This window comes from Hemicordylus capensis, chromosome 3 (genome assembly GCF_027244095.1).
Source record: "Hemicordylus capensis ecotype Gifberg chromosome 3, rHemCap1.1.pri, whole genome shotgun sequence".
NCBI lineage: Eukaryota > Metazoa > Chordata > Lepidosauria > Squamata > Cordylidae > Hemicordylus > Hemicordylus capensis.
Genome location: NC_069659.1, coordinates 250817096 through 250843552, shown reverse-complemented (window position 1 = coordinate 250843552; position 26457 = coordinate 250817096). Strand labels below are relative to the sequence as shown.

The following is a 26457-nucleotide window of genomic DNA, read 5'->3' as shown; positions in this document are numbered from 1 at the left end:
TCTGGGTGCGTAGTTAGAGTTAGGTTGGCCACAATGGCAGTAACAGTGCGGGCGGGGTGGTAATTTGAGGGTTAGAATATCGGTGAGCACCCTTGGATATGTAAAAGGGTGATTGGTTAATTGCTCCTTTGTGGCCTGCGCGGCACGGGGAAAATGATTGCCATGAAACCTGCTTCAGGACTTCTCCAACCTTTGGGCTGCGCGGTCCGGGGTGGACGAATGCCTAGAAGTATCCAGATCCTCTCTTACAGAAGAGGGGGTTGGCTTTGAAGGAACTGAGTGGGGCGTACCTGCCCATTCCCGAGCCAGGGTGTGTCGCCCAGTAGGGTGATGGGTAGGACTTCAGAGTTCTTACCTGCTTCTATTGGCCCGCACTGTTCTCTAAGGGTGATTAATCACCTGGTGTTCCAGTCTGCCATGCCTGTGTAATAGTTAATAAAGTTGTGGCCCTTTTCATCCATATTAAGTCTGCGTGTCTTCTTGAGCTGGGGTCTGGGGACAATGTTTAATTCGTGTTTTAAAATGTTTTCAAATTGTTAATTGTTGTGTTATTGTTTTTAATTTGTTTTAGCTTTTCATTGTTTTACAACTTTGTTTTAATTGTAAACCGCCCTGAGCCATTTTTGGAAGGGCGGTATATAAATCAAATAAATAAATAAATATGCCCTTCAGCACCTTCCTATATTGCTGCTGCCTGATATAGGTGTGTCCCATAGTCTGGGAAACATCCCAGCAGGGATTGGAATCAGCAGCCTCTTGCTTGCTAGGCAAGTCATTTCCCCGGGCAGTATACAAATATGTTCAATAAATAAGTCGACTGGCTCTCTGGCATGCTGCTCTGCTTGCAGTGCTGGCAGACATGAAGGAGGAACACTTCTCTGGTTATGATTCCTAGGGAAGGGATTGCTCATTTTTCTCATTTTGGAAGGCAGGCAAGGATTCCCCCTGAGCCTCATTGTCCCCCCTTTAGAAAAGATATAGCCAGGGCCATTGCTGTTGGCTGCTACTGAAGAAGAGAAATCCCACTGCTCCTTTACTATTGCGGGTGTGGATACAGTGGCAGCAGCTGCAAAGAGAGAAAAGGAAGGAGACTAGATTGCTTTTCACAGATTCACTTGCTCGGACTTATTCCCTCCCACTGCAACCCCTGAGCATCTTTCCATTCAGAACTTTATTTTTCTAGGTTTTATTTAAAATGCTGGAGTGTGGAGTTGTTGTTTTAAATTCTTGCTTTAGTTAAGAAATTCAGTTTTAGCGGGGAGTGGGGGACCACAGTCAATTAGATGTGCTAATACTTCCTGATACACTTTGCTCTTCTGTGGGAGAGAGCAAGAAATGGATGAACCGAAGAGAGAACTTGAAAATGACTCCTTGGCTCAAGGTCCTTTGACAAGTTCTTCGCCCTCCGACCTGTTCCTGCACCCCGTGGACTTCATTGAACCCTGGAACTTCCACCTTCTTTCTGCCTTGATGTTCTTGGTAACGGTCCTGTCTCTGACTGAAAATTTTTTTGTCATGCTGGTGACTCTGAAATTCAAACAGCTGAGGCAGCCTGTCAACTATGTCATAGTAAACCTGTCTGTGGCTGATTTCCTTGTCTCATTGATTGGGGGCACGATCAGCTTTTCAACTAACCTGAAGGGTTATTTCTATATGGGCCACTGGGCATGTGTGCTGGAAGGATTTACAGTCACTTTTTTCGGTAAGCTGCAAGTTATTTCTATCTGCATTTGCATGCCCATTACCAGCCCTTGTATCTTGTAAATGGAAAAAAGGAACCTCTCTGTGTACACAGTTTGCCATGATATAATTGCTGCATTTGTATGCAGCTGCTGTTACCCTATTAATTATGTAATAGTGAGGTTTGTCATATACCTGATGCCACATGAAAGCACATATGCTGGACCGCATGTTTTTGTTTTTTTTTTAAATAAAGGTTTGTTTCCTTAAAATATTGGGATGAAAAGTATTTGTTACAGAATCTGAATGCATGCTGTTTGGAATGAATGAGGCATACCTTGGTAGTAAACATTTTATGGCTTGAAGTGATAATGTTGACATATACCGCCCTGGAAAATAACAGTGTTGTAACTTCTTAGTTGATGAACTGTAGCACTTCATCTGTTTAATTGGTCAATTACTCTGCATCTCAGTTCACCCAATGATGGCTCTTTTTGCAGTCCCCCAAATCTGAGTAATCTTAATATTTTCTGAGGACACTTGCAGCTGGCTTTTCTAACACTGGCTGACATGATGAGGAAAATTACTCAGAGCTGTCCCACTGAAATTAAAAGAAATTTATTGAATTTCTTTCTAAATTGAAATTTCAATTTCAATAAGATAGCTCTGAGTAATTTTCCTCATCATGCAGTCATTATTTGTTTATTCCTGACTTAAATGTAGCAGTCAATTGCTCTGCTTCTGTACTGTTCAGATGGCTACTCCAGCACAGTTATTCTGCTCTATGTGTCTTATTCTGTCTTTGTATGTCTTCCTTTCCTCAATGAGATCACAATTCAGCATGGGGTCAATCCATTTTCCATGGAGATCTGATTGATAACTTCATTTTATTCTGATAAAGATTCTGTGAGGCTTAGAGATCACAACTAACCTGCTTTATGGTTGCATGGGGACTTGAATCCAGGATTCCTTAGTCCAGGTCTAACACAATGTTCCCTACATCACACTGGTTTTCAGCAGAAAAGTCAAGGGCGTTCCATATTTACATGTGCATAGTAGGACATATGGTGCTTCATGCCTTTGAAAGGTGTCCTCTACCAAACTATTTCTGCCCCAGGATGCTGAAAGCAGTTACATTGTACTCTATATCAGAAGCACCATCTATGTCTCCCCTGCCTGGCCTGGGAGATTCATTGCAGCCCCCCACCCCTCTTCCCTGGCCTGGACAGCCAGAAGATGGGCTCTGCTCGGCACTTGCTCTGCTGCCTTAGTTAGAGTTATGCCCTTCCTTACCTGATTGCCTGATCATCTATACCTGTGGGCACTGATTATATCAGCCCTGTCTTGGAGTCTCCTGTGAGAGGTGAAATTCTGGGTTTCTAGGGCTTATAAGGAAAGAGGGTATGCTGGAGGTGCAGCCGGCCAAGCTGGCTGCCAAAGGGGGCCAACTTTTGGTCCTGGGCCTTTGGTGTGGGACTGAGGTCGGGGGCAGAGTATTTTATTTTATGATGGTATAAGAAGAAGCTGAAGCTGTTGTTGAGAAAGCTTCTGTTGAGTCTTGAATGAAGTTAGTCTATAATGTGTCTCGGTTTGTCTGGAGTGGGGGAGACAGGGATGTATTCATTGACTGCGGGGCAGCTATTCAGGTGGTGGTGGGGAACAGAAGAAGTAACATTAGGAACAAAGGAAGCTGCTTTCTGCTGAGCCAGATGTTGGTCCATCTAGCTCAGTATTGTCTACACAGACTGACAGCGGCTTCTCCAAGGTTGCAGGCAGGAGTCTCTCTCAGCCCTATTTTGGAGATGCCAGGGAGGGAACTTGGAACCTTCTGCATGCAAGCATGCAGGTGCTCTTCTCAGAGCATTACTATCCCTTGAGAGGAATATCTTACAGTGCTCACACATCTCCCATTCAAATGCAAACCAGGGTGGACCCTGCTTAGCAAAGGGGACAATTCATGCTTGCTACCAAAAGACCAGCTCTCCTGCTGTAATGTTGTAAGGTTAGCAGGCCATTACAGGGGAAGGGAAATCAAAAATGGAATAGCTGTTTCCCCTTTGGCTGTCCTGCCAGCTCTTTGAGCTTGGGGAGCAGTACCCACAGAGCCTCACCTTGCTCCTGTGTAATACCAGCTTGGTCCAGAATACATCAGAAATAATATATAATCTGATTATGGATGAAGGGGTCAAACTGGTATGTATCACAGAGACTTGGTTGGAGGAGGCTGGTGGCCCAGTCTGGTCCCAGCGTCTCCCTCTAGGAGCAGGTGGGAGCAGGTGAGAGGACGTGGGGAGGGAGGTGGAATATCGGTGGTCTATAAGAATAACACCTCCCATGCCAAGATCCCTGTCAAAGTGACTGACCATATTGAATGTGTGTACTTAAGTTTGGGGACCAGGGATAGACTGGGACTTATTTTGGTGTACCAATCACCCCACAGCCCAACAGAGTCCCTAACTGAGCTGATGGATTTTGTCTCAGGCTTGGCGTTGCAGTTCCCCTGGTTTGAGTGGTGGGGGACTTCAATGTTCACTTCAGGAACAATTTGTCTGGATGGCTCAGAAGTTCATATTGAACATGACAACTATGGGCCTATCCCAAGTGGTCTTAAGACTGAAACATGTTTGATCTGGTCTTTTGTTCTGATCAGGTTGGTGTTCTGTGGGTGGGGACTCCTGTGATTTCCCCATTATCATCGACGGACCACCATCTGATTAAGCTTGGACTCACAATCATGTCCCACCTCCGCAGGGGTGAGGGGCCTATTTGGATGATCCACCTGAGAAGGTTGTTGGCTCCAATAGGATTCCAAGAGGCAGTGGAAGGATTTAGTGTTGGTTCTGCTTGAAATTCCATCAGTCCCCTGTGGAGAACTGGAACAGCAAACCCACCAGGTCACTAGACATGATAGCTCCTAAGCAATCAACTTTAAAACTAGCCCCTTGGAAGAACTACGGGAGCTGAAGCGGCAAGGTAGATGACTGGAGCACAAGTGAAAAAAAGACTTGACTAGAATCTACTAGATTACATTTGAAGATCTATGCTCAGGCAGCAAAGAAGTGATTCTTTTCTGCCTGTATTGCATCTGCAAGTTCATGTCTGTCGGAGTTGATCAGGGTTGTGAGAGGGCTAGTATGTGCCCCTCCTCCATTGAATCAGAATCTGGAACCATCGATTACCCGCTGTGAGGTTTTTAATGAGTTCTTGTGGATAAAATATCTCTCATTTGGGCCAACGTTGACCTAGAACCCGCAATTATTGCACAGTCTAATGCAGAGGTGGCCAGCAACTTCTCCTGTGTGGTTAGGCTGGATCAGTTTTAGTTCATGACTTTTGAGGATGTGGATAAGCTGCTTGGAACCTTGTGGCCTACCACCAGTTCTCTTGACCCTTGTCCGACATGGCTTATACTATCTGGCAGGGAGGGTTGTTGTAGAAGGCCTGGTAGCAATTATAAATGTCTTAAGGAGGCAATCATTAGACCTCTTCTGAAGGCATTTGATCCCTCAGAGTTAAGCAACTATGGGCCTGTCTCCAACTTTCCATGGCTGTGCAAAATTAACGTTGGACTCACAATCATATGAGGAACCTATTAGGATGGTCCACCCAATAAGGTTATTGGATACAATACGATTTCAAGAAGCCTTGGAGGGATTTAGTGTTGGCTCTTCCGGCAATCCTGTGGATGCCCTGGTGGAGAACTGGAACAGCAAACTCAACAGGACAGTAGACATAATCACTCCTAAGCGTCCTCCTCAACCCGCTTCAAAACTGACTCTTTGGTATATGGAAGAACTACAGGGCCGAAGCAGCAAGATAGCCTGGAGCGCAAGTCTATCCAATTCCTCCAATTGGAAAAAAACTTGACTCGAATCCGACAGATTGTGACATGGAGTACATTTGAAGATCTATGCTCAGGCAATATATGCCACAAAGAAGTGATTTCCGCTTCCTTTGCATTAGACCCCACAATTACTGCATAATCTAATGGAAAGGTGTCCACCAACTTTTCTTGTGTGGTTAGGCTGGATCAGTTTTGGTTTGTGACTCCTGAGGATGTGGATAAGCTGCTTGGAACCGTGTGGCCTACCACCTGTTCTCCTGACCCTTGACTGACATGGCTTACACTATCTAGCAGGGGAGTTGTTGTAGAAGGCCTGATAGAGATTATAAATGCTTCTCTGAGGGAGGGCAGGATGCCTCGTCTTAAGGAGGCAAATATTAGACCGCTTCTGAAGAAGCCTGCCTTGGATCCCTCAGAGTTAAGCAACTACAGGCCTGTCTCCAACCTTCCGTGGCTGGACAAGGTAATTGACAGGATGGTGGACTCCTAGCTCCAGACAGTCTTGGAGAAAACCTATTATCTATACTCATTTCAGACTGGCTTTCAGGCAGGCTATGGGGTGGAGACTCACTTGGTCAGCCTGATGGATGATTTCCAGTTGGGAATTGACAGAGGAAATAGCAATAGCAATAGCAATAGCACTTACATTTATATACCGCTCTATAGCTGGAGCTCTCTAAGCGGTTTACAATGATTTAGCATATTGCCCCCAACATTCTGGGTACTCAAATGTGACTCTGTTGGTCTTTTTGATCTCTTGGTGGCTTTTGATATGATTGACCATAGTATCCTTCTGGAGCATCTGAGGGGGTTGGGAATGGGAGGCACTGCGGTGGTTCTGCTCCTACCTCTTGGGCAGGTTCCAGATGGTGTCACTTGGAGACTGTTCTTCAAAATCTGAACTTTTGTATGGTGTCCCTCAGGGCTCCATATTGTCTCAGATGTTGTTTAACATCTACATGAAACTGCTAGGAGAGATTATCAGGGGATTTGGTACAGGGTGCTATCAGTAGGCTGATGACACCCAAATCTATTTCTCCATGTCAACATTATCAGGAGAAGGCATAACGTCCTTACATGCCTCCCTGGAGGCGGTGATGAGCTGGATGAAGGCTAACAACCAGAGACTGAATCCAGATAAGATGGAGTACTCATTGTGCGGGGTTGAAACTCTGGCGATGAGTTTGATATGCCTGTTCTGGATGGGGTCACACTTTTAGAGAAGGAACAGGAATACAGTCTGGGGGTGCTTCCGGATCCAAGCCTCTTCCTGGTCTCCCAGGCTGAGGCAGTGGCCAGAAGTGCCTTTTATCAGCTTTGGCTGATATGCCAGCTGCATCTATTTCTTGAGATAGACAACCTCAGAACAGTAGTACATAGGCTGGTAACCTCCAGATTTGATTACTGCAGTGTGCTGTATGTGGGGCTGCTGTTTTATGTAGTCTGGAAACTACAATTGGTCCAGCATGCTGCAGCCAGGTTGGTCTCTGGGTCATCTCGGAGAGACCATATTACTCCCATATTGAAAGAGCGACACTGGCTGTCGATAATACAAGGTGCAAAATACAAGGTGCTGATTATAACCTATCAAGCCCTAAATGGCTTGGGTCCTAGGTATTTAAGAGAATGTCTTCTTTGTCATGAACCCCTCCTCCCATTGAGATAATCAGGAGAGGTCTGTCTGAAGTTGCCAACAACTTGTCTGGTGGCTACTTGGGGATGGGCCTTTGCTGCTGCCCTGAAGCGTTGAAATGTGCTCCCTGCTGAAATAAGAGCCTCCCCATCTCTGAGGACTTTAAAAAAGTCTTTAAAGATGCATCTGTTCACCCAGGCTTTTAATCAAATACTGTTTTAATAGTTTTAACATTGTTTTAAGATTTTAAATTGTTGTAATGTTTTAACTTTTTCTGTTGTCATTTATTTTGTTTTATTGCCCAGAGATATAAGTTTTGGGTGGTATAAAAATATGCTAAACAAACAAACAAATATCTAACACTCATCTCAGAAAGAAATAGATCACTGGGCTGAAGCAGTAAAGCAGTTATGTTCTGAAAGATGTTCTTGGTTGGTGCATGTTGTGGAATGGTTATTTTATTTACAACATATTTATCCTACCTTTCCTCCAAGAAGTACTGTATAGGGTGGTATACATACGCTCCTCTTTTTATCCTCACACCAACCCCTATGAGGTAGGTAAGTGCGAGGGCTTTTTGGTGGTTGCATCCCATTTATGGAATAGCCTCCCCAGTGAGGTTCGCCAGGCTTCATCACGTTCTTTTAGACGCCAGGTAAAGACCTTTTTGTTCACCCAGGCCTTTTAAATTAAGTTTTTCAGATTTGATCTGATTTTTAACTAATTTTAAAATGAGTCTTTAAGCTGCTTTGTATTGTATTTTGTATTTTCTTTTCTCCATTTTTTGTAAGTTATGATTTAATGTGTTATGTGTTTTTATTGCATATTTTAATCCTCTGTTGTGAGATGCCAGGGAACAATTTGTAATGGGGAGACTAACAAGTGAAGTTTTTATTAATTACTTATTTATTTTTTATAATTATAATTATATTCTTCTTATTAAGTCTGAGCAATACTGACTGGCTCAGAGTCTCCAGGGAGCTTCATGGTTGAATGCAAACTTGAACTTGGGTCTAACTGCACAAAATCTGTCATTCTACTCACTGCACCACAATGGTTCTTTTCCTCTTTTGCTGACAGTGCTTATTCTCATTACAGGAATTGTTGCTCTCTGGTCCCTTGCTCTGCTTGCCTTTGAGCGATACATTGTGATTTGCCGCCCTGTGGGAAACATGCACCTCATGGGAAAGCATGCAGCTCTGGGCATTGCTTTTGTGTGGGTTTTCTCCTTTATCTGGACCATTCCTCCTACGATGGGCTGGAGCAGCTACACCACCAGCAAGATTGGCACTACGTGTGAACCGAACTGGTAAGACCACTCAGAAATGTGACATTCATTTGCTCAGTCTTAATCAGAGAGAACCTAAACTGCAATGCATTGTGTGATTTTTATAGGTATTCTGGAGACTACAGTGATCGTACTTTCATTATTACATTCTTCACCACTTGCTTCATACTGCCCTTATTGGTGATTTTGGTATCCTATGGAAAATTGATGCGGAAACTTAGAAAGGTAGGTGCTAATAAACAAATATGGAATCATAGTGATGTGATACTTTGTTAGAAGGTCTAATTTTAGATAAATCAGGTTTCCAAACTTCACACTCTTAATTAGTCATGTAGATTGTATACACCTTGGATTGTGCCTAACTGAGCTCAGTTTCCTAGGTTGGCTGACATGGGATGCAGATGCAGTGTTAAGTGGTACAGTCTGAACAACACCACAGGTCAGTTACACGTTGGATGCGCAACTGACTCACACTTTTCCTGCAGTTCTGATGGATGCTTATCAGGAATGCCATCCTAATGCTGGCACCTGAGTGATCTCAATAATGCTTCAGGCCACATGATTCCCATTTAAACAGAGCAGTTCATCCCACAACCAGGTACAGCTCTCCCATGAGATGATGTGGTGCTACTGACTCAGACTCAGGCGGTGATTGTGCCATGAAGCAGCATGTGTGGACACCCTGCCTCAACCCATCATCCACCTGCCTCTTGCCACTGGTCCCACCTCACCCCTATAGTGAAGGTGGAGGAAAGAAGGGTGGTGTCAGTGCCAGCTTCTGATGAGGGGAGGTAAGGCCATCAGAAGCCATCTCAGATGCTGCTCATCTTCCCCCTCACCTTCTAGGCACCACATGAACTCTCTCCTGATGCTGGTGTGCTTGCTGCTTGCTGTATTAGGCAGGTGGTATACATTCATCCAGATTCACTGGCCCCTGTCTTTCCTTTTCAATGCTGGCACTTGATGGGTGAGACAGGGCCTGGTGAATCTGGACAAATGCACTCTGCCTGCCTTATACAGCAAGCAGCAGCTGCACTAGCTTCAGGAGAGAGTATTCATGGAACCTGGAAGATGAGGGCAAAGATGGGTGACAGGCCATAAAATTCTGTCCATAAAAAACTGCTTGAAGGGTCTAGAGATTTTTACCCAGTCATTTCCAGTTTCTTTTTACAGCCATATTCCCCCCCCCCATAATTAGGATACTTAAATAAGAACAACTGTTCTTTTGTATGTAGAATTATATCAGATGAGTTAAAATAAACAAATAAACAAATAAATAAACAAATAGCTGCACATACTAATTCAAGGAAGGAGGGGGCAACTGAAAAGAGATGGTACTGAGCCATTAGCCAGATTAAATAATGGCACCAAACTGGATCAAAATGTTTGGAAAATATTTCTACCTTACCAAAATTATTAGGGACTTCAAAACCTCCATATGTAGATTATGATAATGAATGAAAAGAAAGCACTTAATTTGCCTTCCTCCTTCTGGGAAAGGTGCACAGAACATCATTTTCTCATAGGGCTGGCTGGAACTTCAAATCCCAGTCCAGCTCCAGGCTGGAAAAGACCTTTCACTGGGACCTGTAACTTCCCCCACTTCTGTTGTCTTCCCACCTCCCAAGGTAAGTTCCTGGGTGCCCTGGGACGGGGAAAGGAGAGATGGTGATGACAGAGGCAGCTCCCAGCATCCAGGTAAACACAGTGCTGTGTTCACCTCTTTTCCAGTCAGACCTGTTTGCACCGATCCTAATTTCAATCAATCAATCAATCAATCAATCAATCAATCAGTCAGTCAGTCAGTCAGTCAGTCAGAGTTCAATATTTTGAACTCCCCTGATTGTTTGTTCATGACATTTCTAGCCTTGTGTTGGCTCCAGCCAATGGCTGGAGCCAATACAAGGCTAGAAATTAGGCAGCCAAAACATGGCAGAATGCTGCTCCCAAGTTGTGTCCACTGAATGCAGATTGAACAGAAACCAAATCCTCCTACACAGGCAGAACACAAAATCTAGTGGCTTGACGGGATGCTATCGATTTGAACTTGAATAATACATATTTGCAATATATTAAAAGCCACAACCAAATCACACAAACACTCTGGAAGTGATGTATGACCTCTCTGCTTGCTCCTCTGCCTGCCAGGATAAATAGATGCCATTTCCTTCATTAACCCACTTAACTCCCTCCATGACCCACTCAGTTCTCAAGAGACTGGAAGAATGGATGGCACATTTCATGCCACACAGAAATGCTGTCCTAATAGGAAGAACAATAAAAATATGTTTAATATACGAACACTTTCCTTTAACCTTCACTCAGACAGTTGGGTCAAAGTTACCCAGATAAATGAGGGAAAATGATAAAACTTTGATTTCAATCTTCTGTGGTACTGCTTTTGATCCTCAACCTTGATGAGGAATGTTGTCTTGTGGTGTTACATAGTCCACCTGCATCTGCACTTTTTTTTTGTAAAATGCAGTGTGTGCTCTGACTGTCATGGGGCCATTTTTACAAACTGCATTGAATGAGATACTGACCAGCATTTGCTGTTCAATATCATTTTTTCTGTGCACTAAAATATCAACACTAAGATACCATTATCTTTGCTGCTGTGCTAATCCTGTACTGCCAAGGACTAAATAAATAAAGAGGCGAGTCTCACGATCAGTGAGACTCGCTGGAAGGGGGTTTGTGGAGAGAGCAGGCTTAGCCCACTCTCCCCGCAGACGATCACTATTGCAGCCCTGGGCAGCCGGATCGGCCACCCACACGACTGCCGGCTCTGTCCCGGAGCCGGCGGGGGCTGTGGGGACCGGGGGCCACATGGCCCCTGGAAGTTCCAGGAGGAACTGCGCGAGTGTGCGGGGCATGCTGGAGAGATCTCTGAGCCCAGGAAGTTGCTTGCAGCCTCCCGGCCAGGGGGGGTGTCTCCTTATGTGTTGCCACCATGTGGAGCTGCACTACAGAACACACGATTAAAAACCCAGGGTTAGCAGGGTGCTCACTCCACTAACCCTGTTTAAGGGGAGGGGTATTTAAGCAGGTTACCTGCTTTGGGGAAACCAGGCTCACCTGTGAGCCCGGTGGTTCCCACGCTCCATGGAAAGCGGGCTAAGTTCCCTTAGCCCGCTTTCCACAGATCATGAGAATACCATCCAAGTGTTGCATTTCTTTCTTTTCTTTGTATCTGCTATTATAAAATTTTGTTTCTTTGACTTAACGTTGGGATATATTCAATACTGGGCCGGTAAAGCATGTTTTTATTAGGTCAGGGTTCTAAAGAAACACCTCCAAGAATCTATCAAGAAAGTGTAACATCTGCCCAGTAAAGGGTAACAACCTTTTACAACAATCTTTTAAAAACTTAATGGTTATTTGTCAGTGGATCAGCAAGCATAGCCCACTCAGTGTCTTCTCTACCATTGTCTTCTTTCTTCTCAGTAACAGAGGTGTGCAAATCGATTTTCCGTCGAATCGATTTAGGTTGAATTGAGAGTGATTAGCAGATTCAACCCCAAATTGAATCACCCTCAAAATAGAGGGCCTAGTTTGGGATCAAGGAGAATCACCTCGATTCAACCCAAATAGATTTGGGGGATTTGAATGCCATTTTGAGGGCTGTATTGGCCCTTGACCTATGCCAAACCTTTATCATATTAAAGTTATTACATTGATTAAATAAACACATTAGACTGCTTGTTTTTAGTATTTTGATGTTTTACCACAATTTATCATCATCATTCGGGGTATCATAATCCTTTCTCCTCCATCCACTCCTTAAATTTCAGGATGTAGATCTAACTGCTCTAGATTTTAATATTGCTTTGCATAACTGTATCAGTATTAGCCAACATGCTGCACAATGCAACTTCTACACATCAAGATTATGCCCTTGTGGATCTGGTAACGTTGAAACAACTGCTCATGTTTTACTGCATTGTGAATATTACAGAGACATAAGACGCCAACAAATTGCCCCACTTTTGATAAACTTTCCGGGTCGTGGAGAGGATTTCTATTTAAACTATTTGCTCACTAATCCTAATCCGGATGTTATTCATATCGTGGCCAAATATTGTTATATAATATGCCAAATGCGTATAAATGTAGTCTGATTTTATATTATCATCTTATTATTGTTATTATCATTATTATTTTAATATTGTTGTATTGCTGGTCTACGACCGAAATAAAGTTTTACAAGTTACAATGCAACTTCAGTGTTTCTAGTGACTTGTGCAGCTATTTAAATACCTTGTGCAGCTATTTAAAATCATCCACAGGCTCTTGTGCCTGCATGCTGTCTTAAGTAGTTGTTTAACCTTTGCATGATTTGCTCATGTTTAACCTCACTAGGACTGGCTTTTATGTGTGCAACATCCCCGGAAAGTCAAAAATGCTGACATTGCATTCTGCAGCATGTTGACTGCAGTTTTTCTCCTTGCAGTTGAGTTCAGGGGAAAAAGAATTAGCTGGCACACCAGATGAGATCTTGGTTTTCTTTCCTTTCCATCAAGGTTTCACATACTCAAGGCAGATTAGGCTCCACAAGGAAGCCAGAAAGACAAGTCACTCGAATGGTTGTTGTTATGATCCTTGCATTTTTAATATGCTGGTCTCCATATGCAACTTTTTCTATCCTGGTTACTGCCTGTCCTTCTATTGAACTGGATCCTCGTCTTGCTGCAATCCCAGCTTTCTTCTCAAAGACAGCTACAGTTTACAATCCAGTTATCTATGTCTTTATGAACAAACAGGTACTGTATGTCTTCTTTTTTGATATTTAAACTGTGTTATATCCAAAATGATAGGGATGTTCTTTGTTTTTGCTTCCCCATCTACATATGTGTTAAGTGATTGCTCCTTGTTAACATCATGGATGTAGGCTGATCTCCAAACTAACATTCTGGATGCTGAACAATTTTTCATCTTGCAATAGGGGAGGGGCAATTTCACTAATCCCGCTTCCTTCTGTGCCTCATGTCCTTGAAAGCCCCACAACCCTCAGGGATATTTTCAGGAAACACAGAAGACTGCAAAGGCAAGGGTAATCAGCAAAAGGTTACCCCACATTGCACACATAAAATGTTATTGGTCACGTGCAACATTTGTTTGGATTTTGGCTGCTGTACTTAATTCAGCTTAAATACATAATAGATTCTGGCTACAGTTTGGAGTCTCTCAACTCCAGAATATCCTGTTAAAAATCAATTGCAGTGCTTTAGCATTGCAGTTGCTCTCGTGGTTTGCAGAAACACAAATAACATTGTTATCCATTCACCCTTTTAGGAGAGTCTTATTTAGGAGGTAATGAGCCAACTAGGTATGTTGACCTTCTAATTTCTCAATTATAGTGGTGTGACACAGTATGGACAGTATACAGAATTGTTTATGGACCAAAAAAAAAAAAAAAAATCTACACTGATTTTGGTGATCTGGCCATGTGCTGAACACATTCTACTATAGAGCTGCAAAACTGTAGCCATATGGAGCCAGTGCACATTTAAATACAGTGGGCACTGCCAGATAAAGTAAAGATATCTTACTTGCCATCTGAAGATATGTTACTTGCCATATGTGGGGGGCATGGCACATTAAAATGGCCTTCTTTGCTGCTGTTGGGACAGTGGTTAAATGAAAGTGGGTGGACTTGTGCTTTCAGGAATGCAAATCTCACAGGTTTTGAAACTGTAGCCTTGTTCATCCAGGTGCATCATGTACATCAAATCCAACATGCTCATGAAGTGACAGCAATTGCACTTTACAGATAGCAACAAGAAGCTTCTAAGGCATTCCAAATGACACAACACATCCTTTAGTATTGTTTGAAGGATGGCGTAGCAAGTCCAAGCACCACTCTAATGCTGCACTACAGCTTAGTTCTTGAGCGGAAACTTCTCTTTTTTATTTGTGTGAGAGTGCAGAGAACATCCAGTTTCAACCAGTATGTAAATACCTTGGAGCAAATGGCTTAATGGTTCCACATACTCTACAATCTTCACTGTGTTTGATGGCTACCATGCCAAGACAAGACTTGGTGTCTTTGAAACACAGTGAAAATAGTGTATGTGGAACTATTAAGCCTTTTGCCCTTATACACACACACACATACTGGTTGAAGGGTCACCTTGGTCTAGCAAAAAGCTTCCAGGAAGGGAAGTTTTCACTCAGAATAAAAACTGACATTCTCCTGTGATTTCACAGATTTCACAGATTTCCTGTGAAAACTGTCATTTTCCTGTCCCTATGTCAGATGTGTGAACAAAGCAGCCAGCTCATCAAGCAGACAGGTGCATCAAATCTTGAAGACTTTTGCTGTTGAAGTGTTTCTAGTCTTGAAGTTGATTGCATTGTGAAAGAGTTTGAAGAGTGCATGGGCTACACCCCTTTTGATGAGGCACTACAACACCATCAATAATCCCCACTAACCAATCAGTAGTTCTATGCATACATTCAGAAGTTTTGTAATACTCTGAGGCAGAAAATCTTTTGTAGAAGAAAAAACATGCTTTGATTGTTCTAGACAGAAAAAGGTGGATGAATCTGCCATCAAGACTCCCCCATACATTTATTACACCAGTGAGAAAGCATACCAATGATCTGTGAATGCAAGATTGTTAGACTGCACTACAGAGGGGAAGACTGAGCTACACCATTTCTAGAAATGCTCTGTAACCACATGCTTCCTATGTTCAAAAACACAAAAAAAGTTGAAACATGTACACAAGCCAGGGCCCATCTTCCCTGTACTAGGAACAGCCCTTCTTACAACTATATATCAGCTGTCTCACATCATCACATAACTTTTTGGACATGAAAACCAGCTATCCCTGCCATTTCCTGCAGACAGCAGGAACATCCAGTTAAGTCTGAAGGCTGAAAAACAACACCAAATATTTATATGCCGCTTTTCAACAGAAGTTTCCAAAGCGGTTTACATAGAGAAATAATAAACAAACAAGATTGCTCCCTGTCCCCAAAGGGTTCTCAATCTAAAAAGAAGCATAAGACAGATACCAGCAACAGTCCCTGGAGGTATTGTGCTGGGGGTGAATAGTGCCAATTAATCTTCCCCGGCTAATAAAGAGAAGCACCACATTAAAAAGGTGCCTCTTTGCCCAGTTAGCAGTATGGTATGGTGGATCAGTAGTGGTGCAGTCTTGGAAACCTGGAATGTCAAAGAGTTCCCAGAAGTATTTTCTATATATGTTTGTATGCTACACAATAAGACAGCTTGAAACAATTAGATGGTTGGATGTGGTATCAGATTGAAATTTAGAGAACAGTTCAAAAATAGTGGCAAGAAAGAAAAAATAGATAGGTGTCAGACGACATTTTTTTCCACCCCCCTACTATCTTACAGAACTGGCAGGACTTCCACTACCAAAGAAGATCAAAGAAGAGCATTCTCAATATATGTCAAGAGAGTTGGTGAATTATGTAGCTGCATTCATAATATGTTGCCACCAATGACACAACTGTAATGACAGCCAACCAAACTGCTAATGCAGCAGTGCTTGAAACTTGTACTCATGAGGAGTTAACACACGGCTGTTTCTGCATCCTCTTGATACTACTTGTCAAGTCTGAAACCAGTGATTCATATGGACAGTTAGCACCAATGTTTTGGTTATAGCAATGACCATATATTACCTATACCAAGCTAGTTATAGACTGTATCAGTAATCCAAAGACCTTCACTTTGAGATGTGAATTAAGCTGCTTTACATTTTCACTTGTCCTCTAAAAAGAAAGGAAATTGCAAGTTAGGGTGCCTATCTTAATTTCTGCACCATATAAGTTGTAAAGACTTTGTACAGTTTACCAGACTGTACAAATTCTGAAATAATAATAATAATAATAATAATAATAATAATAAATCTTATTGTTAGGTGTAAATCTATTGTTAGGCATTTAATAAATCTATTGTTAGGTGTTTAAGCTTCTGGCTTAAACACCTAACAAGCCTTCATAAACAACTATCAAAACAGTTCAATCACATTATGAAAGGCGGTGATATTGAGAAATGGCTAACAACTGGGAAAACTCATCTCATTATGAAAGACCCAGCAAAAGGTGCAGTTCCAAGTAATTATAGACCGATAACCTGCCTGCCAACCATGTTCAAATTATTAACTGGAATAATAGCAGATGCAGTGATGCAACACTTATTAACTAACAAACAGCTTCCAGTTGAACAGAAAGGAAATTGCCCGAACACCAGAGGCACAAAAGACCAGCTGCTGATTGACAAAATGATTTTAGAAAACTGCAAGAGAAGAAAAACAAATCTAAGTGTTGCATGGATTGACTACAAGAAAGCCTTCGATTCATTGCCTCACACATGGATACTAAAATGTTTAGAAACAACTGGTGTCAGCAAAAACATTCAGATATTTATTTAAAAAAACAATGAGCATGTGGAGTACACAGTTAACAATCAATGGCGAGGCACTTGGACAGGTTAGCATTAGAAGAGACCTATTTCCAAGGGGACTCACTATCCCCGATATTGTTTGTAATCACCATGACCCCACTTTCACAAATACTAAACAAAACAAGCTTCAGATACCAAACATCTAAAACATCCAGTAAAATCAACCATCTGCTGTACATGGACGATCTGAAGTTGTATGGAAAGTCCCAGTGAGAAATCGAATCACTGCTAAACATTGTCCGTATATTCAGCAGTGATATAGCAATGGAGTTTGGACTAGACAAGTGTGCTGCATTAATAATGAACAGAGGGAAAATACCAAAACAGAAGGAATAGAACTGCCCAATGGAAGCAAGATCAAGAACCTGGAAGAGAAAGAACCTTACAGATACTTGGGCATTCTCCAGGCTGATAACATTGCATACACTGAAGTTAAAAGAAAAATTGGAAGTGAATACATCAGGAGAGTTAGAAAAATCCTCAAGTCCAAACTCAATGGCGGGAACATCATACAAGCCATAAACACCTGGACTATACCTGTTATCAGATACACTGCAGGAATAATAGACTGGACCCAGGCAGAGCTAGAGATGCTAGATCGTAAGACCAGGAAAATCATGACCATCAATCATGCTCTGCACCCCCGCAGTGATGTAGATAGGCTCTACCTCCCTCGCAGCTCAGGTGGAAGAGGAATGCTGCAAGTCCATCAAACATTAGAGGAGGAGAAAAGAGGCCTTGAAGAATATATAAGGGACAGTGAAGAAGATGCACTTCAAATGGTCAAGAACACGAAACTATTCAACACCAATGAAACAAAACAGGCCTACAAGAAAGAACAAGTCAAGAACTGAGCAGAAAAATGGAGAAATAAGCCCCTGCATGGTCAATATTTGCACAATATAAGTGGAAAATCAGACATCACCAAGACGTGGCACTGGCTTAAGAATGGCAACTTGAAGAAAGAAACAGAGGGTTTAATACTGGCTGCACAAGAACAGGCACTAAGAACAAAAGCAATAAGAGCAAAAGTTGAAAAGTCAACAACAAACAGCAAGTGCCACCTTTGTAAAGAAGCAGATGAAACAGTGGACCACCTAATCAGCTGTTGTAAAAAGATCGCACAGACTGACTACAAACAAAGGCATGGCAAGGTAGTAGGGATGATACACTGGAACATCTGCAAAAAATACAAGCTACTTGTAGCCAAATATTGGTGGGACCATAAAATTGAAAAAGTTGAAGAAAATGAAGATGTAAAAATATTATGGGACTTCCGACTACAAACAGACAAACATCTGCCACACAATACACCAGATATCACTGTAGTCGAGAAGAAAGAAAAGCAAGTGAAAATAATCGACATAGCAATACCAGGGGATAGCAGAATAGAAGAAAAAGAAATAGAAAAAATCACCAAATACAAAGATCTACAAATTGAAATTGAAAGGCTGTGGCAGAAGAAGACCAAAATAATCCCAGTGGTAATTGGTGCCCTGGGTGCAGTTCCAAAAGACCTTGAAGAGCACCTCAACACCATAGGGGCCACAGAAATCACCATCAGCCAATTACAAAAAGCAACTTTACTGGGAACAGCCTATATTCTGCGACGATACCTATAACCATTGACAATAAAATTCTGGCATCCCAGGTCCTTGGGAAGGACTCGATGTCTGGATAAAACAAACCAGTCAATAACACCTGTCTGACTGTGTAAACAACAAATAATAAATCAATGTTGTTGCTGACACCAGTTGTTTCTAAACATTTTAGTATCCATGTGTGAGGCAATGAACAAACATTCAGATATTTATTAAAAAAAACAATGAGCATGTGGAGTACACAGTTAACAATCAATGGCGAGACACTTGGACAGGTTAGCATTAGAAGAGGCATTTTCCAAGGGGATTTACTATCCCCTCTGTTGTTTGCAATCGCCATGACTCCACTTTTGCAAAAACTAAACAAAACAGGCTTCGGATACCTAACATTTAAAACATCAAGTCAAATCAACCATCTGCTGTACATGGACAATCTGAAGTTGTATGGAAAGTCCCAGTGAGAAATCGAATCACTGCTAAACACTGTCCGTATATTCAGTAGCGATATAGCAATGGAGTTTGGACTAGACAAGTGTGCTGCATTAATAATGAACAGAGGGAAAATAACAAAAACAGAAGGAATAGAACTGCCCAATGGAAGCAACATCAAGAACCTGGAAGAGAAAGAACCTTACAGATACTTGGGCATTCTCCAGGCTGATAACATTAGTGAATACATCAGGAGAGTTAGAAAAATCCTAAAGTCCGAACTCAGTGGCGGGAACACCATACAAGCCATAAACACCTGGGCTGTACCTGTTATCAGATACACTGCAGGAATAATAGACTGGACCCAGGCAGAGCTAGAGACGCTAGATCGTAAGACCAGGAAAATAATGAATCATCAATCATGCTCTGCACCCCTGCAGTGATGTAGATAGGCTATACCTCCCTCGCAGCTCAGGTGGAAGAGGAATGCTGCAAGTCTATCAAACAGTAGAGGAGGAGAAAAGAGGCCTTGAAGAATATATAAGGGACAGTGAAGAAGATGCACTTCAAATGGTCAAGAACGCGAAACTATTCAACACCAAAGAAACAAAACAGGCCTACAAGAAAGAACAAGTCAAGAACCGAGCAGAAAAATGGGAAAATAAGCCCCTGCATGGTCAATATTTGCACAATATAAGTGGAAAATCAGACATCACCAAGACCTGGCAATGGCTTAAGAATGGCAACTTGAAGAAAGAAACAGAGGGTTTAATACTGGCTGCACAAGAACAGGCACTAAGAACAAATGCAATAAGAGCAAAAGTTGAAAAGTCAACAACAAACAGCAAGTGCCGCCTTTGTAAAGAAGCAGATGAAACAGTGGACCACCTAATCAGCTGTTGTAAAAAGATCGCACAGACTGACTACAAACAAAGGCATGACAAGATAGCAGGGATGATACACTGGAACATCTTCAAAAAATACAAGCTACTTGTAGCCAAATATTGGTGGGACCATAAAATTGAAAAAGTTGAAGAAAATGAAGATGTAAAAATATTATGGGACTTCCGACTACAAACAGACAAACATCTGCCACACAATACACCAGATATAACTGTAGTCGAGAAGAAAGAAAAACAAGTGAAAATAATCGACATAGCAATACCAGGGGATAGCAGAATAGAAGAAAAAGAAATAGAAAAAAATCACCAAATACAAAGATCTATAAATTGAAATTGAAAGGCTGTGGCAGAAGAAGACCAAAATAATCCCAGTGGTAATTGGCACCCTAGGTGCAATTCCAAAATAACTTGAAGAGCATCTCGGCACCATAGGGACCACAGAAATCATCATCAGTCAATTACAAAAAGCAACTTTACTGGGAACAGCCTATATTCTGCGACGATACCTATCATAACAGCAACAGCATTGATAATAAAATTCAGCTATCCCAGGTCCTTGGGAAGGACTCGATGTCTGGATGAAACAAACCAGTCAATAACACCTGTCCGACTGTGTAAATAAATAATAATAAATAAATAAAATATATGATGATGGCTTTAGAAATAAGGCTCCATGCACCCACATTTTGCTTTGATCAAAGATGCATCAGGCAGAAAATCATCAGGGGCATCTCTAGGAAGTGATTGGAGAAGCTGCACCTGTTAAATGCCTCCCTGGATACATCCCTCTCCAGCCTGAAGGACCAAGGCAACTGGTCAGCAACACCATGCTGGCCACACATATGGTTTCCGAACATGTGTGGAGGCCATGTGCATGCTGATGCCATGTGGTGGGTGGTTGTGGGGAGTACTATTGCAGCCGGAAGCTGCATGAGGCGGCCAGAACAGGTAAGGACCTGCTGTACTCCCTCTTAAAGGTTCCACCCGCTGCTCCCCCCACCAATGGCACCAAACTGGTTTGTGCGCATCCCTAGAAAACACTCCTCCTCTTAACAGTACTGGCACAGCTGTGCCAGTATATTGTGCCATAATGGGAGCAAGGAAAGAAAGGCACATTGACCTGTTTGCTAACCCACTTAGAGTTGAGAACTCAGAGATGATTATATTCTTCCACGCTTTCACCAGTGTCATTAGTCATGTGCAGGCATTATGTTACATGTGCATACAGTCGTCTGTATACATGTACGAGTTTTAGTGTGAATGACTTTACATGCATTCATCTTAAAAGTGAACCTCAGACCTCAAATGCTGGTTACAGATAGGAGGTGTACTACTGAACATGCATGGAGCATAACAAGCCTTTCAACACAAACAGCCTAACCCAGGCTAGGGCAGTCCTGGGATGGGCTGCATGGGTGGAGTGCTGGGATTGATCCCGATTCCAGCACTGCCCTTCTGCCCAGCATGACAGCACACCCTTAACCCTGGTGCCGGGGTTGTGTGTATGCTTGGGCTGCACCCAGCCTGAGCATACACACAGCTGGGCACCTAGAGCTCCCAACTCCTGGGTGAATCCCCCAATGCACTGTGCTCATCGTGCAGTGCATTGTGAGATTATCTGAGGCGGGGACTCATTGTCCTGACCTGCACTGATCTGCGCTGCTAGGTGCAGCACAGATCATGTAAGCATGCAGCAGTGCACCAAAGGGAGAAACAACCATTGTTTGAGCCCCTGGTGGCGCAGTGGTAAAACTACCGCCCTGTAACCAGAAGGTTACAAGTTTGATCCTGACCAGGGGCTCAAGGTTGACTCAGCCTTCCATCCTTTCGAGGTCGGTAAAATGAGCACCCAGAATGTTGGGGGGCAATATGCTAAATCATTGTAAACCGCTTAGAGAGCTTCCAGCTATAGAGCGGTATATAAATGTAAGTGCTATTGCTATTGCTATTGTCTGGGAGAAAGGTAGTTCCATCCCTCCCTTACCCCCTGCCCCGCCCTATCAGTTGTGTGCATATCCTTAATCTGTGAATAGGGCTATTGTTTCATGTTCATGGGAACATGTGATACTGCCAACTGACTGAACAAGTGGGTGCACCACTGACAAGGAAGCAAGGAGATACCTGTTCACCAAGAAAGGCTGAAAGGATTCTTGCTACTGCAGATGCTTTGCCTCCATATAGAAAAAGGGCAGTATTTGTGCCTGGACATGCATGGAGCAGGCTTTGAACACGCATCATCAGCTACCTACCTTTATCTGGGACTGCATGCTCTCTTTTGATATGCAATGGGAGGCATTGTGGATGACACAACCAGAAATCTTTAAGCTCTACAGAGTTCACCCGTTGTGCTTGCAAAACAGAATTTAGAGAATTAATCACATGGCTCAGGTAAGTTTATTCTGTCAGCCATGCACTGGATTGTGTGAATGTGATGGAGAATGCAACAATTTTACTCATATCTACTCTTCCTCTTCAGCTATAATAATTTAATGCAGCACATGTTTACATAATTATATTCCTGTTGTATGTCCTAATATGAAGGCACACTATTGCCCTGTATCTTTCATATCTGTTTAATTACCACTCATATACTGATATCTTGAATTAAATATATTTTTGGGCACTGGATTTAGCCAACCTATATATTTTACAACCAGAGAAGACTTTTTGTCTTCCCATACATAAGTATGCAAAGGACACATACCCTCAAAACATTCCAATACCCGTTTGAGAAAACCTAGTTCCATAGCCTACATTAGCCTACACCAAGAGCCCCTGGTGGCGCAGTGGTAAAACTGCCGCCCTGTAACCAGAAGGTTACAAGTTCGATCCTGACCAGGGGCTCAAGGTTGACTCAGCCTTCCATCCTTCCAAGGTCGGTAAAATGAGTACCCAGAATGTTGGGGGCAATATGCTAAATCATTGTAAACCGCTTAGAGAGCTTCCAGCTATAGAGCGGTATATAAATGTAAGTGCTATTGCTATTGCTATTATTAGCTAGCAAAACTGCACAAGAGCACATTTTCTCATGCTTCTTCTACTGCTTGAAAAATCCTTGTATCATGCCACTCCATTATGAAATGCCAGTCTACATGAGACCACCAAGAAATGCTTCTCTGTGTTTTAAGAAAACATTGTTCTCATGACCAATGTGGGGAGGGCTGACGGGAAGGCAGGAGCCTACCTGTCTTCCCCCACATGATCTGAGCTGCTTCTGGGCTCTGCTGCATACACTTCCACATGATCGACACTGCAGTGAACCCAGAGGTGATTTGGAGTGGCGGGGGGTGGGCGGGGAAGGAAGCCAGGCTACCAGGTATCCCACAAGGTACCATGTGGTGCATTGGGCTACCTACCTGCTGCTAGGAACCACTGCTGGCAGCCTGATCATGCACATGACCACCGGCAAGTGAGGAAGAAGGGACATGCATGTCCTTCTACCTCACGTTAAGCCCACGTTAAAAGGTAGGGCTACCCAAGAGAGGTAAAGTGTGCTGTTGAATTGGTGTTGACTCCTGGTGACCACAGAGCCCTGTGGTTGCTTGATGGCACACTTTACCTTTACTTTACCCAAGGGAGCAATGGTGGGATTTGGAGTGATCCAGCATTTCTCACATCCAGCCCTACCTGGGCTAGCCCTGTCCTACCCGGGTAGGGGCTGGTTGTGAGAACAACCTCATTAGCTGACATCCTCTGCAGCCTTAGGAGGGTGGTAGACTAGCTGCACTCAAGGCTTGCCACCAGCACAGTCCGTAAGGAGGGAGATGGAAATGTGATTTTTGTTTCTCTCCTCTTCCTGCAAAAACCCTGTTTGCTTGTAGAAATATGTCCTTGAGGGCTAATAACTCTGAGGGCTTTTGCTCCACCCTCCCAAGGCTGCAGAGTCACTGGGTTTTTAAAAAATTGGGCGGGGGCATTTTTCATGGAAGAAACATAGCACTGCAGTAACAATGAAATAAATTAAAATTAATTAATTAATTACAAAAACAATAATAATTTACCAGTCAAAACAAGACAAGATGTTTCTTTGGACTGATAGAGCCAATAGTATTATATTGGGTCTACCATGCAGTAGGACAGAAAAGTGTGGAGTCCTTACTCAGATTAAATCCTTAGTGCTATAAATAAACTTTAAATGAAATTGTATCAATCTATCAGTAGGATTTTCCCACTCTCTTCAAAATTATAATACACTGTTGGGATATTTTAATATCAGGACTCCTAGTTAGTAGAATTAAGAGTGTGTTTTTCTGACTCAATAATTGACAATAATTGCCATTTCCTTTTAAATATTAAATTATGAAAGCAATTTATTTTGACTTATGCAGAGGAAATTAGCATTCCCACTTTTTCTCATGGCTGTAGTTTTAATTTATGTGATAATGTGACGCTTTTGTATATACATAGAGGGAATATATGTGTATTAACAATCACAATGGCTCTTTCATTTCCAGTTCCGGAAGTGTCTAATCCAGATGTTCCGATGCAGTAACCAAGATGTTGTAGACTCCAATGTGAATCCAGCTTCTGAGAGGGCAACACTAACCCACAACAAAAACTGTGGAGAGATGTGCATAGTAGCAGCACATGTTGCTGTCTTCAATCAGAGAAGTGAAAATGAACACAGCAGCTCCCCTTCTTTTGCCCAGCTAACCGTTTCAGAAAACAAAGTCCGCCCAGTGTGAAAACAGCTTTTCAAGAGGTTGATAGAGCTCCAAACCATTTCGTCGTTTACCATTATTTGTACAACATGGCAGCCAACAAGAATGCCAAGGCCAAATACAGAAAATACTCCGCCAATTGTTATAATTATGTATTCTCTATATCCATTCAGTGTTCATCATCAAGCGTTTATAATAAGCATGCTTTGGCATTAATTTGGCACCATCTGGCATTTGGAAGTGCTTGGTCGCAGGTGGCCCTCAGTCTAACCATCTGCTGCCACCAAAATAAGATCTTTAGCTTGTGTGACTGGTTCCACTTCCAGTCATTGAACCCTTTGAGGCTGTTCTCACATGCAGCCAAAACCAGGCTAAGGCAGCCAAGCCTGGTCTTGGCTGCACATGAGAAGCAGCAGGAGGCGAGTGGCTTCTGGTGCCAAGGCAGTGGCAAACCCGCCTGTGGAGCCTGCCCCTAAAATGGAGCGAAGGGAGCGAGTGCTCCTTTAGCCCCATTTTTCCAATTGTCTGCAGCACTGGCTGGTTTCAGCTGGCGCTCTAGCAGTGATGGGTGCCCTCCTGTCACTGCTGGAATGCCCACAATGCACCACACACTTGCCTAGTGCATTGTGGGAGTCCCAGGGGTGGGATGATGCGTCCCGACCCCCACAGTTCTGCAGGGGACCATCTGGGTACGGGGAAGGTGAGCTTCTGCTTTCTTCCTTGTTGCCCAGCCCTTCTCACTAATCGTGAGAAAGGGCTCTCTATCTTTCAAAAACAATAACAAAAATCAGTAGTATGGTAAATAAAATAGGCAGGTAGGTATGAGGTAGGACTAAAATAACAGACAGAGACACCAGTAAAATCGTATTAAAACAACAACAGGTTTACTATAATACAAGGTTGCAAAAATTCAAAAAACAGTACAGGAACAAATGATGTAAAATTGATTTGGCAAGAGTACAGCGTTCAAAATACAAAACAAACAACCTTGCTAGCCTTCTCTCCCAAGGCCTAGCAGTTTCTAGTAGGACCAGCTCCCTCACCGCTACCTTCCCTAGCAGTTTCAGCCCAACCCTACTCCTGCCTTCTGGCTCACACAACACTCTGCAGCACTAATGCACGCGCACACACACACACACACACTCACACTCGTGCACTCACAGAACTCTTCTCCCACAGCCTTCCTTTTCTTGGCTGCTCAACCCTCCCTTTTAACCACTTCCAGAGGGATACCAGGGATAGTTCAGTCAAACAAAAAAGCCCAAAGTGACAAATGGCAATTTTGATTAATGAAACATTGTAGATCCCCCCTAGGTATGCTTTTATGTTTTCCCTCAAGTTCCATAATATGGCAGGAATGAGTCTGCTGCAGAGTTTTGGAGGAAAAATTACAAAAGCGTACATAGGGAAGATCTACAATGTTTCATTAATCAAAATTACCATTTGTCGCTTTGGGCTTTTTTGTTTGACTGAACTTGGGCTGGGTAAAAGGCAATGGGATATATAGATTGATGTTTTAAAGCAAAAAGAAAGCCAGAAAACATCAATCCACCCAGAGCCAGGATTCTGTACAAGTATTTCAAAGGAGAGATTTCCACAAAACTCAGTGGTATGAAGCCTTAAGTGAAGGCGTATCTAATGCAGGCATGTTTATATTATTTGGATTACATTTGTATCACACTCTTCCTTCAAGGAGCTCAAGGTGGCATTAGTGATGCACCTACCTTCATTTTGTCCTCACAAGAAGCCTGTGAGGTAGTTTAGGCTAGGAGACAGTGGGTGGTCCAAGGTCACCCAAAGAATGAATGAAGATTTCAACCTACCCTACAGCTCCCTATGTGAGAAAAAAGAAGAAAACATCAATTCCTGTGGTGCTGGAGATCCAACAGGATAGAACTTACCCCACACATCTCATCCTGTCATCTTCTGTAAGGAGTTATGAGAAGGCCTGAGCCCATACAGCTGGGGACATAACA

At 42.8% G+C, this 26457-nt stretch overlaps 1 protein-coding gene across 1 annotated transcript; it reads left to right on the top strand.

Annotated features, from left to right (window-relative positions):
- The first annotated feature begins 1335 nt into the window (after window positions 1-1335).
- On the top strand, window positions 1336-24697 carry LOC128350578 (vertebrate ancient opsin-like). Its single transcript, XM_053308979.1, has 5 exons — window positions 1336-1702; window positions 8256-8466; window positions 8553-8670; window positions 12969-13208; window positions 24275-24697. Exons 1-5 carry the CDS (start codon window positions 1336-1338, stop codon window positions 24503-24505), a joined length of 1167 nt encoding a protein of 388 aa, XP_053164954.1. The 3' UTR covers window positions 24506-24697.
- Window positions 24698-26457: the final 1760 nt, after the last annotated feature.